This window comes from Pelophylax lessonae (assembly GCF_965119305.1).
Source record: "Pelophylax lessonae genome assembly, chromosome: 7".
Classification (NCBI taxonomy): domain Eukaryota; kingdom Metazoa; phylum Chordata; class Amphibia; order Anura; family Ranidae; genus Pelophylax; species Pelophylax lessonae.
The window spans coordinates 272,024,518-272,039,383 of NC_138774.1; the positions used below are offsets into that span (position 1 = coordinate 272,024,518).

General features: G+C 45.6%; 1 protein-coding gene across 1 annotated transcript in view; it reads left to right on the top strand.

Annotated features, from left to right (window-relative positions):
• SPTAN1 (spectrin alpha, non-erythrocytic 1) overlaps nucleotides 1-14,866 on the top strand; it is a 154,070-nt gene that overhangs the window by 121,064 nt on the left and 18,140 nt on the right. Inside the window, exons 35-43 of the mRNA XM_082263944.1 lie at nucleotides 624-727; nucleotides 2,165-2,327; nucleotides 7,375-7,389; nucleotides 10,160-10,291; nucleotides 12,603-12,740; nucleotides 12,824-12,928; nucleotides 13,035-13,243; nucleotides 13,683-13,803; nucleotides 13,905-14,026. Of these exons, the coding sequence (XP_082120070.1) occupies nucleotides 624-727; nucleotides 2,165-2,327; nucleotides 7,375-7,389; nucleotides 10,160-10,291; nucleotides 12,603-12,740; nucleotides 12,824-12,928; nucleotides 13,035-13,243; nucleotides 13,683-13,803; nucleotides 13,905-14,026 (1,109 nt within the window). The remainder of the gene's footprint in view (nucleotides 1-623; nucleotides 728-2,164; nucleotides 2,328-7,374; nucleotides 7,390-10,159; nucleotides 10,292-12,602; nucleotides 12,741-12,823; nucleotides 12,929-13,034; nucleotides 13,244-13,682; nucleotides 13,804-13,904; nucleotides 14,027-14,866) is intronic.

Consider the following 14,866-nt stretch of genomic DNA (forward strand, 5'->3'; position numbering starts at 1 on the left):
TGTGTGTATGTATGTGTGTATGTTATCTGGTGCACAGCGGTAGAACTACTATAGGGCGGTCAGCAAGTAGTAAAATAAGTTAGCCACTTAAGGTATTCAAGGCAACTGAAATACTAATTCTAGTGCTGATAACCACGGAAAGGTTGCATTGGACACATTCAGATTCAGCATGCGGCAGGGAAGATAGTTGCAGGAAGCAGTGTATACTGAAGGAAGCAGTGTATACTGATATAGACAGTTGCAGGAAGCAGTGTATACGGATATAGACAGTTGCAGGAAGCAGTGTATACGGATATAGACAGTTGCAGGAAGCGGTGTATACGGATATAGACAGTTGCAGGAAGTGGTGTATACTGATATAGACAGTTGCAGGAAGCAGTGTATACGGATATAGACAGTTGCTGGAAGCGGTGTATACGGGTATAGACAGTTGCTGGAAGCGGTGTATACGGATATAGACAGTTGCAGGAAGCAGTGTATACGGATATAGACAGTTGCAGGAAGTGGTGTATACGGATACAGACAGTTGCAGGAAGCAGTGTATAAAGATAGACAGTTGTAGTGTATTTAACCATCCCCTCTGTGTCTACTGTGCTAAAACAGCCTTTACCTTTTCATTACAGGAAGAGAAGATCGCAGCTTTGCAGTCTTTTGCTGACCAGTTAATAACTGCCGACCACTACGCCAAGGGAGACATTGCCACTCGTCGTAATGAAGTCCTAGACAGGTGGGGGTTATGAATAAAATCTGCCAAATGTGGATTCGTTCCCGGGTTTCGGCACCAAAAAAAAAAAATCTGCCAAATGAGGTGTACTGACAGTATATTTGATTTCAGTTTGATTAAAGGATGTCCCGTTTTTGTAGTCCTAATGAACCGAAGGCACCGATAGGCTTTCCGGGCTTCATTACCTATGGAGGAAGCTAAGCTGCTACTGATAGGGAGTGGTAAACACTACAGGCTCTCTGAGAGCTTAACCAAAGCTGATGCAGGACTATTAGATATGAATTCTGAGTACATGGACTGTGTAGACCAGGGATGTCGGACTCATTTTTATTGCAGGCCACTTCAGCATTATAGTTGCCCTCGAAGGGCAAGTTGTATCTGTAAGACTAGATTTCAAGAGCACCCCCACCATCAGTGAGTCCTCCACCCTCCCTTACATCACAGTGCATCCCCCTTACCTTTTGCTGCTGTAGGGAAGAAGATGGGGGGCCGAGCTGGGAAGCAGAAAGTGCAGCGTTTGGAGGAGGATCAATGGAGGCCTAGAGTCCAGTGCTAGAGTCCAGCAAAGACACACAAGGGAGACCGCTCAGGTCGTGTGTACGTCCGACCTGCAATCCCGGCAGCTGTAAACTCTTGAAGATCGAAGATTGCACTCCAACTTGAAAACTATAGCAGTTTTATTGGTAAATCAATAGCAGACAGAAATATCAGAGACAGGAGACAAACATAGTTGACGCGTTTCACTAAATCAGATTCGCTTAATCATAACTATCTGATTTTGTGAAACGCGTCAACTATGTTTGTCTCCGGTCTCTGATCTTTCTATCTGCTTTGGATTTATGGATTTACCAATAAACTGCTATAGTTTTCAAGTCTGAATGCAGTCTTCTATCTTCTAGGGCAGGGATCCTCAAACTACGGCCCTCCAGCTGTTGCGGAACTACACATCCCATGAGGCATTGTAAAACTCTGACATCCACAGACATGACTAGGCATGATGGGAATTGTAGTTCCGGAACAACTGAAGGGCCATAGTTTGAAGACCCCTGTTCTAGGGTTTACAGGTGCTGGAGTCTGCTGAATGCTGAGACCAGGGGAGGTGGAGATGAGGGTGTGGTGCAGCTGCATTGGGAAGAACAGGATCTGGTAGGGTGGGACTGTCCTCCTGTCTGCTGCTGACTGTTGGGACAAGGGGGGGGTTAGAGACTAACCTGCCCGCGGCGGCATTGAGAAGCACAGGATCTGGTGGAGGAATTCTGTCCTCTACTGCTGAGAGAAGGTGGGGGTAGAGACAAGGGCAGTACCGCAACTGCAGGAGAAGTGTGAGGGCCACAAGGCTTTGCCCACGAGGCTTGTGTTTGACCCATGTGGTGTAGACCAGCACTAATCCTTTCTGGCTTTTTGTTTTGGGTTCTATAATTGGTTCCTTTTCTCCTGTAGGTGGCGTCGTCTGAAGGCTCAGATGATTGAGAAGCGATCCAAGCTTGGGGAATCTCAGACTCTGCAACAGTTTAGCAGAGATGTGGATGAGATTGAAGCCTGGATCAGCGAGAAGCTCCAGACAGCAAGCGATGAGTCCTACAAGGATCCCACAAACATCCAGGTTGGTGTTGGGGAATAAAAAAATACTAACACAGATTACTCTACTATTACGCCAAATTGTAATGTGCCTAAACAAGTACTCTATATAAAAGGTACAATATGAAGAGCTACATTTTTGAGGTTTGCACTGAAAGTGACCTCTGCTGTTACATTTATATTATATGCTGAATTTAAATTGCTCATGTTTGTAATAGGGATGCACCGATCCGATATTGGGATCGGATATCGGCGCCAGTATGCTTTATGTGTGTAGTTCCGGATCGGTATTGGTAGATACACAATGCCAGATATCGGGACAAAAAAAGTCGGATCGGTGCACCCCTAGTGTGTAACCAGTCCAAGTTGGATAGATTCCCTGGCAAAAGATGTAGTTGAAGCCCAGAATTCCAGAAGCCCAGAAATATATTTATACGTTGTCCATATCCCTTGAAGGTATTCACTGCTTTACACAACTGCGCCTTTGCACGTTGTCTTTTGTTCTCCAAATCTGTGCGTGTATTTAAAAAGTTAGAAGTATATGACAATGATGGGTTCTAGGAATAAGAGAAACAAGGCAAAACAAGAATTATAAAATGTCTTAAACAAAAGCTCCCCCCCCAAGACTGAAATCCTTTTAGTGAAATTAACCTTAAAACGTGGCCCTATGCTGTGCCCATACTTGTTCCTTTAACCACTTCTGGACTTAAAGGATTTGTCCCTCTTAGTGACCAGGCCATATTTTGCTATTCGGCACTGTGTTACTTTAATGGACAATTGTGCGGTCGTGCGACGCTGTACCCAAATAAAATTTATGCCCTTTTTTCCCCACAAATAGCGCTTTCTTTTGGTGATATTTGATCACCTCCTGCAATTTTTTTTTTTTTTTTGCGCTATAAACAAAAAAAGAGCGACTATTCTGGAAAAAAAAAACATTTTCACATTCTGCTATATAACATTCTCAAAAAAAAAAATTTTAAATCAAATTATTTTTTACATTTTAGGCCAATTTGTTTCCTGCTACATATTTTTGGTAAAAAAAATCACAATAAGCGTTTTTTGGTTTGCGCAAAAGTTATCACGTCTACTAACTACGGGAAAGATTTATGTAATTTTTATTGTTTTTTTTTTTTTAATAGTAATTGCGGCGATCTGCGATTTTTAGCAGGACTGCGACATTGCGGCGGACAGATCGGTCCCCTAACTGACATTTGACACTTTTGGGGGGATCAGTGACATTACTACAATAATCAGTGCTAAAAATATGCACTGTTACTGTAATAATGACACTGGCAGGGAAGGGGTTAACCCTGTGGGTGATCAAGGGGTTAAATGTGAGCCTAGGGGAGTGATTCTAACTGTGTGGGGGGGTGTGGCTTGTGAAATGATCATAGAGACCTGTGATCCTATATAGAAGGATCACAGGGGCTCTGTGATCATTCCATGGAGAAGGACGGTTGGCTGTGTTTACAACAGCTGACCGTCCTCTCTCAGCGGGGAGCGATCGCAGGTGTCAGGCGGCAATCGGAGCCGCCGGCCCCGTGCAGCAGCTCCCCTGCTGCCAAATGCCTAGTTACCTGCGCTCAACCGACGTAGGTCTACATCGGTTTGCGCAGGAGAGCCGCCCTGCCGCAGTAAAAAGGCGGCGGGCAGGGGGCAACCGGTTAAACAAAAGTCCCCCCCCCCCCCCCCAGACTGAAATCTGTTTAGTGAAATTAACCCTAAAATTGGCCCTATGCTTTGCCCATACTTCCTTTTAATGCGCAAATCTAGGCGCCATGTTCCATGCCCGTTCTCCCCTGAATTTACCCCGTCTTTCCCCATTGTAGTCCCCTTTAGCAGTATTTTAGGTTGTTTTTGTTTTTAAATACCTATTTTTTTTTTTCTTGAGTTTTCAAGCCAGTCATGTTACACTGCAAGATCCTCCTCTTAGGGCTGCGTGGGCCTTACTCATGCAGATTGATAGTGACATAATAATGTTACTACCAGCACACTGTAAAAGAAGGGCGTTGTAGTGACAGCTCCTCGGGTAGCTGGCCCTCCATACCCTACAATCACAGTATGTGTTCAGGCTGAGTGAAGATGGCATCATTCAACCTGGAAGACTGAGGAAAAATTTGGGCAAAAAATAGGCACCGCGGTGACAGCCCTGGATGGTAGGTGAGTACTGCAGCAGAGCTGGGGCTTTTTTTCTGTTTTGTTTTTTAATTAAATGAAAAATGTAGCCAGGAGTTGGACTTTAGTGGTCTGCCCTTTTTCTTATATTCACCTTCTATTCCCTCCTCTACCACAGTTTACCCACTTGGATTACAGGGCGAGTGGCAAGTACTTTAATGTAAAGCCCCGTACATATGGGCTGAATATCAGGCAGTTCAATAGAAACCAGCCAGTATTTGTCCCGTGTGTATGGCAAGCTGGTCCGACAAAAGATTGCTGAACGTCCAGCTTCTGTTGAAGGGGCATGACTGGAAAAGGTCTGCCAGTCGGCATTCGATCAGTGGTCTCAGCCAATGGCTGAGAGCGCTGACCAGTGTGTTCTGGCTGGGGGGGGCGGTCCCTAACATGCCACATTTGGCATGTCAATTTTTTGGGTGGGGGAGTGAGTACCTGGATTTGATAGGTACCCGCTCCCACTTTGGCCTGAGCGGAAGTTCTACTCCCCTCCCTGAAATCTTCTGGGACACGTCACAGGTCCCAGAAGAGTGTCCGTCCACTCAGACAGCTCGCCCATGGGCAGTGCGCACTGCCCATCCACTCAGGACAGGTAGTGCGACTTGCGCATGCACAGTGCACACCCGGCTGTGAAGCCCCAAGCTGTCACAGCCGGGTGCCCACACTAGAGATGTCGGCGCCGCTGGACCGTGGGACAGGTTAGTGTGTGTTTAAGTCAGCAGCTACACTTTTTGTAGCTGCGGACTTTTAATGAACACAAAAATGGGTGGAACTCCGCTGTAAGACAGTGCATGAAATAAATGAAGGACATAAAAAAGTAACATTCTGTAGGCAAACACAATAATACAGTACGGTACAGTAATGTATACAGAGGTTTCCACAGGACGGTACACCTGATGTTTAGCATAATAAAAGCAGCAAACTCCACCATATACAGTGCCTTGAAAAAGTATTCATACCCCTTAAAATTTTCCACATTTTGCCATGTAACAACCAAAAATGTAAATGTATTTTATTGGGCAATCTTAGAAGAAAATTAATAAATATCCCAAGCTTTGAACATCCCTCGGAGCACTGTTCAATCCATCATCCGAAAATGGAAAGAGTATGGCACAACTGCAAACCTACCAAGACATGGCCGTCCACCTAAACTAACAGTCCGGGCAAGGAGAGTATTCATCAGAGAAGCAGCCAAGAGGCCCATGGGAACTCTGGAGGAGCTGCAAACATCCACAGGACAACTATTAGTCGTGCACGCCACAAATCTGGCCTTTATGGAAGAGTGGCGAGAAGAAAGCCATTGGTGAAAGAAAGCCATAAAAAGTCCTGTTTGCAGTTTACGAGAAGCCATGCGGGGCTGCACATCACCCTGAACACCCCATACCCACCGTGAAACATGGTGGTTGCAGCATCATGGTGTGGGGGTGCTTTTCTTCAGCAGGGACAGGGAAGCTGGTCAGAGTTGATGGGAAGATGGATGGAGCCAAATACCGGGCATTCTTAGAAGAAAACCTGTTAGAGTCTGCAAAAGACTTGAGACTGGGACGGAGGTTCACCTTCCTGCATTACAACGATCCTAAACATACAGCCAGAGCTACAATGGAATGATTTAGATCAAAGAGTATTCATGTGTTAGAATGGTCCAGACCTAAATCCAATTAAGAATCTCTGGCAAGACTTGAAAATTGCTGTTCAGACGCTCCCCATCCAATCTGACAGAGCTTGAGCTATTTTGCAAAGAAGAATGGGCCAAACTTTCACTCTCTAGGGGCGCTTTTCCACTGCATGGAACGGATCGGTTTGGCGCTTTTCCACTGCATGGAACGGATCGGTTTGGCTCGGTTTGGCGCTTTTCCACTGCATGGAACGGATCGGTTTGGCTCGGTTTGGCGCTTTTACATTGCATGGTACTTGTTGGAACGGTTCGGTACAGTTTGGTACAGCGGCGCTTTTCCACTACATGGTATGGCTCGCTTAAACAGTACCACCTTGGTTGGGGTTCCAAGCGGGCCGTACCTATACCATATCCCACAATCCTTTGCATGCAGCCTTGACTGTTTGTCACTACTAGCCACTGATTGGTCAGAGAATCGTTATAATCCCACCCACTTACTACTTTAGTGGAAAAGCAAACCAAGCCGAGTAGAGCCTATACAGTGCTGAAAGGTGCCGACTCGTATCACGCAGTGGAAAAGCAAACTGAGCCGAGCTGGGCCAAGCAGTGCCGAGTGGAGCCGAGCCGGTACTTGAGGTGGAAAAGTGCCATAGGTGTGCAAAGCTGGTAGAGACATCCCCAAAAAGATTTGCAACTGTAATTGCAGCAAAAGTTGGTTCTACAAAGTATTGAGGGGGGTGAATACAAATGCACGCCACACTTTTCACATATTTTATTTGTAAGACATTTTGAAAACCATTTATCATTTTCCTTCCACTTCACAATTATGGGCCACTTTGTGTTGGTCCATCACATAAAATCCCAATAAATACATTTAGATTTTTGGTTGTAACATGACAAAATGTGGAACATTTCAAGGGGTGTGAATACTTTTTCAAGGCACTGTAGCATATCCGGGAAGATGGGGCAATACATGGAGATAACCCTATATAGACTGGTTGCTGAAGCTGTGGATAGGAAAGCCTATAACGTGGCTTAGTATGGCCAGCTTTAGAGTGTATTTGGTCTCTTCACTCCTGCAGGTGAATGGAGCAGCAGTTGAGTGATGAGAAGGTGAATATAGAATTTAGGTCAGCATGTTGCTTTGGTCCTCATGCGTGTAAAGCACACGCTCACTTTAAGTCAGGTTATTTTATTGTTTCATATAGAAATGTAGTAGCCATTCATGCTTCCAACAGTGGAGTGTCTATTACTCAATGCTTTCTTTTCTCAATCTATTTTATAGCTTTCCAAACTCCTGGTAAGTGGTCAGGAAGTGCTTTTGTGTCCTCACCTTTGTTCATAACCATCTGTATTAGTTTCCTTTTTTTTTTTAGTGATGGTCATCTGTCTGTTATGTATCTTGTAGTTAGTAGTCGTCCATGTTTTTTCTTTTTATTCATTTTTACTAGCGCTAGTTTGATGGTTTTGTTTCGCCTGTTGGCAAAACACGCTCTACATGATGTTACCCAACGAGTCACGCAACCAAAATCAGATCTGACTGTCTGTGGAAACTGGGCCCATGTATATGGTCCCTTTTTACTTGATACTGCTAGATGCTTAGTCCAGAGGCATCCTCCAGAAGGAAGTTACAGTACTGATAACTATGTGAGCTTGATGCACTAAGACTTTAATAGAATCTGGGGTGCCTTAGTAACCCTCCCATTCTCAAGAGACCTTCTCTTTCTGGAAGATTTTTAAAAACCTAATTAACATGGGCACTTAAACTCCTAATCCATGATTGGGCAGCAGGGGCAGACTGGCAACTTTCAGCCCAGGGGGCAAGTACAAACCAGAAGCCCATGGTGCAGCGACTCGGGCCCACTCCCATTTTTCCCTCCTCCTGACCCTTATTCCAGGCTGAAGCTCCACTCCCGGTACTCTCTACTCACCAGCTGAATCCTGGTTCCCAACCTGGCCAGCAGGGGGCAGTTGTGGGAGCTGGGTCAGCTTGGTTGGGGCTGGCCGGGGAGGAGAGTCTCCAGTGGGGCATTAAACCGGCCTCTGCTCAGACATTTACACCGTCCATGCTGGGAGGGAAGGTTGGGGTGGGGGGGGTGCGCTCTGTCCTTTTCTTCAGCCTGCACTCAGTAGGTCAGCGGCAGGGGCTTTTTACTTCTCATTACCAGGAATCCTTTAGGCATGTCTGTAGCAGAAGCGGTGCAGCCTTTTTATGGGGCATCAGTGTGGCCCAGGGGGCAATTGCCCCCCTGGCCCAGTCTGCCCCTGCTGGGCAGTGTCTTTAAACATCTGGAGCCGCTAGGTTCTGCATGCAGGCAGCTCATTCATGTCTTTGGTAACTCAGCAACTGCACAGACACAGCTGTTCAACCCAATTTGACAGCCCTGTGGGTTTTAATGAGCAGACTCAAACCCCCATTGTTTGTTTTTGGGAACCATTCACCTAAACAGGTGTTTAAAGCAGAGCTCCACCCAAAAGGTGAAGTCATCCGGAGGTTCGCCCCCCTCCCCTGCTTCCGGGCCAATCACAAAGCGCAGCGCGCTTCGCACATGCACAGTAGGGAACCAGCTGTGAAGCCTCAAGGTGGCGAGATGGCAGCAACACCCAAGAGTCAAGTGAAAGGCAGCAGCAGCACCCAAAAGCCGCAAGGTGGCGAGATGGCAGCAGCACCCAAGAGCCAACTGTTTGGGTGAATGCACTGCTGGATTAGTGGACAGGTAAGTCTCATAATAATGAAAGTGAGCAGCTACTGTATTTGTAGCTGCTGACTTTTTTTTTTTTTTTTCTGAAGGAGCCTGGAGCTCTTTAAATTGGACCAGGCAGCTCTGTCTGTGCAGCCCATTCTTATGAACCTGACAGGGCTGTGTGCAAGCAAGGTGCGGCTCATTCATGGACTACAGGTGTAAGCGCCCGTGTTAGTGAGTCCTTAGACTTGAGGCTCTGTCGGATAATTTCTGACTCTATTTGCTCTTTTCGCTGCTTACCTCTCATTCTTTAGTCCTTCAGGTGATTCTTTGCCTAAAACACATACAGTAACGCCTTTAGAGTAGAGATCGACCGATTATCGGCAAAGCCGATCTATCGAGGGCTGATATGCACTTTCCCCGAATCCCCACTTTTATATCGGAATCCGCCACCAAGGTTGCCGATATTTCGGAAAGTGCTTGTACCGGAGTGATCCCTGCAGCTAGAGGCATCACCCCGGTACCGGAGTCCATAGCCGACAGTCGGCTGTCTTGTAATGGCAACTGATGCGGCTGAAGCTGCTCGGCTGTCATTACAAGGAGCAGGAGGGTACATTCCCCCCCCCCCCCCCTCCGTCGCCTTCAGCACCTCCTATCCCACTGGGAGACTCGGGCAACCAGCCTGCACAGCCGCCGAAGACCCGATCAAAGCCGCATTCGGCTCTGATCGGGTCTTCATCCAAAAACCCGGAAGTGATGTCATGACATCACTTCTGGGTACTAAAAAATGTACAGCATTCAAAACAGCCAAACTTGGGGTTTTTGAATGTTTTTAAGGGCAGAGGAGGGGTTTGGGGTCTTTTAGACCCCTAGATCCCTCCACAAGAGTACCGGTCAAATAAAAAAATCGATCCCAATATGCATTGACCAAAATATCAGTATCGGCAATGAAAAAACGATATCGGTCGATCCCTACTTTAAAGCATCATATATATTTTTTTTTTTTTTAAACGTCTTTGTAAAATGCATGCTTTACAGAAAGTGGGGCCAAAAGTCCAGAAAGAAGGAAAAAAAATCCTAAATAATCAGTAAACACCGTAATGGTGACCTTTTTATACTTCATGCAGAACGTGTTGGGGTCTAGTCTGATTGTCCCCGGACTGTGGCATTTATTTATGTATTTATTTATTTTTTTTTTGCTTGTTACTGTTTTATGTCTTCATTACACCTCTCAGATAACTGGTCATGGAACATTATCTGCCTTCCCTTTTCCTCATCCAAAAACACTGTAGCCTCATGTCACTTGTCCAGACATCCAGCGTAGACCACGCTTATGTAATATTGAGGTGATGTTGAGTTTAACTGTTGTCCCTTACTACCCTGCAGAGCAAACATCAGAAGCACCAGGCATTTGAGGCTGAGCTGCAAGCGAACGCAGATCGTATCCGTGGTGTCATAGACATGGGCAATTCTCTCATCGATCGTGGCGCGTGTGCCGGCAGTGAGGATGCAGTGAAGGTGAGCAGACATTTACAGGTGGTTGGAATGTGTTTTGTGGCGGCTTTCACAAAACCAAAATCTTCCTTGACTCCGAGAGACCGTTTTGTTGGCTTTAAGAGTCTTTTTGCTGGCAGTTTGTACCTCCTAGCAGTCCTCATTTGGGCAAGGCAATCCTGAAAGGTCAAAGACTGTCTGAAATGTTTGTCCTTTGTCCAAGTGTTGTACACTGCTCAAAAAAATGAAAGGAACAGTTTGAAAACACATCAGATCTCAATGGGGAAAAATATTATGCTGGATATCTATACTTATATGGACTGGGTAATGTGTTAGGATCTATACTGGTATGGACTGGGTAATGTGTTAGGATCTATACTGGTATGGACTGGGTAATGTGTTAGGATCTATACTGGTATGGACTGGGTAATGTGTTAGGATCTATACTGGTATGGACTGGGTAATGTGTTAGGATCTATACTGGTATGGACTGGGTAATGTGTTAGGATCTATACTGGTATGGACTGGGTAATGTGTTAGGATCTATACTGGTATGGACTGGGTAATGTGTTAGGATCTATACTGGTATGCACTGGGTTATGTTAGGAAAAGGATGCCACATTGTTTATTGGAAATGAAAATTATCACCCTACAGAGGGGTGAATTCAAAGACACCCTAAAAAATCAAAGTGAAAAAATAATGTAGCAGGTTAGTCCATTTTGCTGAAATTTCATTGCAGCAACTCAAAATGGTACTCAGTAGTTTGTATGGCCACCACGTGATTGTATGCATGCCTGACAACATCGGGGCATGCTCCCAATGAATCGACTGGTGGTGTCCTGGGGCATTTCCTTTTAGATCTGGACCAGGGCATCACTGAGCTCCTGAACAGACTGAAGTGCAACTTGGTGTCAGATGGACCAAAACCTAATGTCCCAGAGGTGTTCAGTTGGATTTAGGTCAGGCGAGTGTAGAGGCCATTCAATGGTGGTATCCATTCCTTAATCCTCCAGGAACTGGCTGCATACCCTTGCCACATGGGGCCCGGCATTGTCGTGCACCAGAAGGAACCCAGGACCCACTGCACCAGCGTAGGGTCTGACAATGGGTCCAAGGATTTCATCTCAATACCTAATGGCAGTCAGTGTGCCATTGTCTAGCCTGTAGAGTTCTGTGCATCCCTCCATGGATATGCCTCCCCAGACCATCACTGACCCACCACCAAACCGGTCATGCTGAATGACGTTACAGGCTGCATAACGTTCTCCACGGCTTCTCCTGACCCTTTCACGTCTGTCACATGTACTCAGGGTGAACCTGCTCTCATCTGTGAAAAGCACAGGATGTTGGTGGCAGTTCTGCCAATTCTGGTGTTCAATGGCAAATGCCATTCAAGCTCCACGGTGCCCTCGGGCCACCCTCATGAAGTCTGTTTCTGATTGTTTGGTCAGAGACATTCACACCAGTGGCCTGCTGAAGGTCATTTTGTAGGGCTCTGGCAGTGCTCATCCTGTTCCGCCTTGCACAAAGGAGCAGATACTGGCCCTGCTGATGGGATAAGGACCTTTTACGGCCCTGTCCAGCTTTCCTAGAGTAACTGCCTGTCTCCTGGAATCTCCTCCATGCTCCTGAGACTGTGCTGGGAAACACAGCAAACCTTCTGGCAATGGCACGTATTTGTGTCACCCTGGAGGAGTTGGACTGCCTGTGCAACCTCTATAGGGTCCAGGTATCGGGTCATGCTTCCAGTAGTGACACTGACCCTAGCCAAATGCAAAACTAGTGAAAAACAGTCAGAAAAGATGATGGGGGAAAAAAATTTCTATGAAACCATTCCTGTTTTGGAGGTTGTCTCATTGTTGCCCATCTAGTGCACCTGTTGTTAATTTCATTAACACCAAAGCAGCTGAAATTGATTACCAACCCCCCTCCACTACTTAACTGACCAGATCAATATCCCAGGCGTTTAATTGACCTGATGCCATACTCTGATTAAAAAGCGTTCCTTTAGGCCCTGTTCATACCTGAACTCAAAACACCCAACAAGCAAATTCCCATTTATTTCAATGGCCCCTGTTCACATCTGAGCATTTTGTTGCCTAAAGCTCAAAAAAGTACATGAGCTTCTCTTTTGGCAGATTACAGGCGTTTTTGTTAATGTCAATGCCTGCCTCCAAACCCCTGCAAAAAATACCCGAAAAAACATCCAAAAAAGCCTGAAAACGATACGCTCAGGTGTGAATGGAGCCCTAATTTTTTTTGAGCAGTGTATGTTGAGTTGTGATTAAATGAGCTAATTAAAGGTAATTAATTGTCTTGATTATGCATTTTTAGGCTCGTTTGGCAGCGCTAGCAGACCAGTGGCAGTTCCTGGTCCACAAATCTGCCGAGAAGAGCCAAAAGTTGAAAGAGGCCAATAAGCAGCAAAACTTCAACACTGGTATCAAGGACTTTGACTTCTGGCTGTCAGAGGTAAGAAAAAATATTGATTTGGTCCAAAAAACCAATGCCCATGGCCAAATATTCTGTGAGTTTACACTTGTCTTTCTCAACAGGTGGAGGCTTTGCTAGCCTCAGAGGATTATGGGAAGGACTTGGCATCTGTCAATAACCTGCTGAAGAAACACCAGCTGCTTGAAGCTGATATCTCTGCCCATGAGGTAAGTCTGGAATGAAATGGCGGCCAAATCAAGAAATTGGACTGATTTTGCATATCGCAGTTTTGGAATTGGCAGAGGTTCAGCTGTTCCTTTTCATTTTCTCTAGGACCGTCTAAAGGATTTGAATGGACAGGCTGACAGCCTGATGACCAGTAGCGCTTTCGATACTTCCCAAGTGAAGGATAAGCGAGATGCTATTAACGATCGCTTCCAACGCATTAAAGGAATGGCGTCTGGTCGTCGCAGTAAGCTAAATGAGTCCCATCGCCTTCATCAGTTCTTCAGAGACCTGGACGATGAGGAATCTTGGATCAAGTATGTGTACAAAAAACATACCTAAGGATTTCTAAAAATTTCCAAAACCTTCCTATGCCCTTTCCCTGAAGGTCTGAGTACTACCGTGTTTCCCCGAAAATAAGACCTACCCTGAAAATAAGACCTACTGTTATTTTCGGGGAGGGTTGCAATATAAGCCCTACCCCGAAAATAAGCCCTAGTTTAGTGTATGTAAAATCCTAGAATCCACTTTATTACTGTGTTATAATGTCCAGTGTGTGTTTCTGTAATATAATTGTGTGAAATACCTTCGGTACAGCGCCGCACATCGCTCAGCTGATCTCCCGCTACTCTCAGGTTGTCGTGTGTCAAAGAACCAGCAATGTGGTGTTTTATGTATTTTTAAGAAGTTTTGTGTTTTAGAAAATGTATGATACTTAGGAGCTGTCCTTAATATACATGTGCTTATTGCCCTTAGGGAGAAGAAACTCTTGGTTGGCTCTGATGATTATGGCAGAGATCTGACTGGAGTGCAGAATCTGCGAAAAAAACATAAGAGACTGGAGGCAGAACTGGCGGCACACGAGCCAGCTATTCAGGTATAGGAGCTGACCGTCATTTTCTGGTCCATCCTGTTGCCTTTTTTCTTTTCCGTATCTTCTTTCTCTTTTTGGTAGCTGAGCTGTGTTGTGTTCTATAGGGTGTGCTGGACACTGGTAAGAAACTGGCCGATGACAACACGATTGGAAAGGAAGAAATTCAGCAGCGACTGGCTCAGTTTGTGGAACACTGGAAGGAACTGAAGCAGCAAGCCTCAGCCAGGTAAGATGTTGTATATTTTGCTGCCTTCCAGAGATGATGCGTTTTGCAGCTCATGCTTCTAGGAACCTGGAAATTAACAAGGGCTTTCCCTTCCTATCACACCCCTCATCCCTTAGCTTAGTAACCGGTTATTTTACTCTGGAGAGAGTGCAGAGAAGGGCAACTAAACTAATTGGGGGATTGGAGGACCTTAATTATGAAGAGCGTCTGCAATCGCTTGATTTATTCTCCCTGGAGAAGAGACGCCTGAGAGGGGACATGATAGCAATTTTTAAATATCTCAATGGGGATCTCAGCTTAGAAAAAAAGCTGTTCAGTCGAAGGGATTGCATGAGGACTCGAGGGCATACAATGCGATTAGAGGAGAAGCGTTTTAACCTCAGGCAACGTGGGGGGTTCTTTACTGTTAGGGCTACAGGATTGTGGAATTCTCTACCACAAGAGGTGGTTTCTGCGGGAAGTATGGTAGCTTTCAAAAGACTATTAGACGTACATCTCAAGGATCAGAACATTCAGGGTTATTTGAGATGATTACAGCCACACACACCTACACAGGTTGAACTGGATGGACTATTGTCTTTATTCAACCTCAACTACTATGTAACTGTTTAACTACCCATGAAGTTCTGTTTTCACATCTGAAAAAGCCACTGTTTGCATAAAGTTGATTTGGTTCTAAAGCAGCTTATGTAGGACTTGACATGGCAACTGTAACCAGGCTCATAGGCAACAGTGGGAGTTTGGAAGTCATGTCTTGATCTGCTCTTCTTGCCAATCTTTCCTCCATCCCACAACAGGCCTATTACTCTACCTATTCTTGTACTGTTTGGAGGTCTGTTT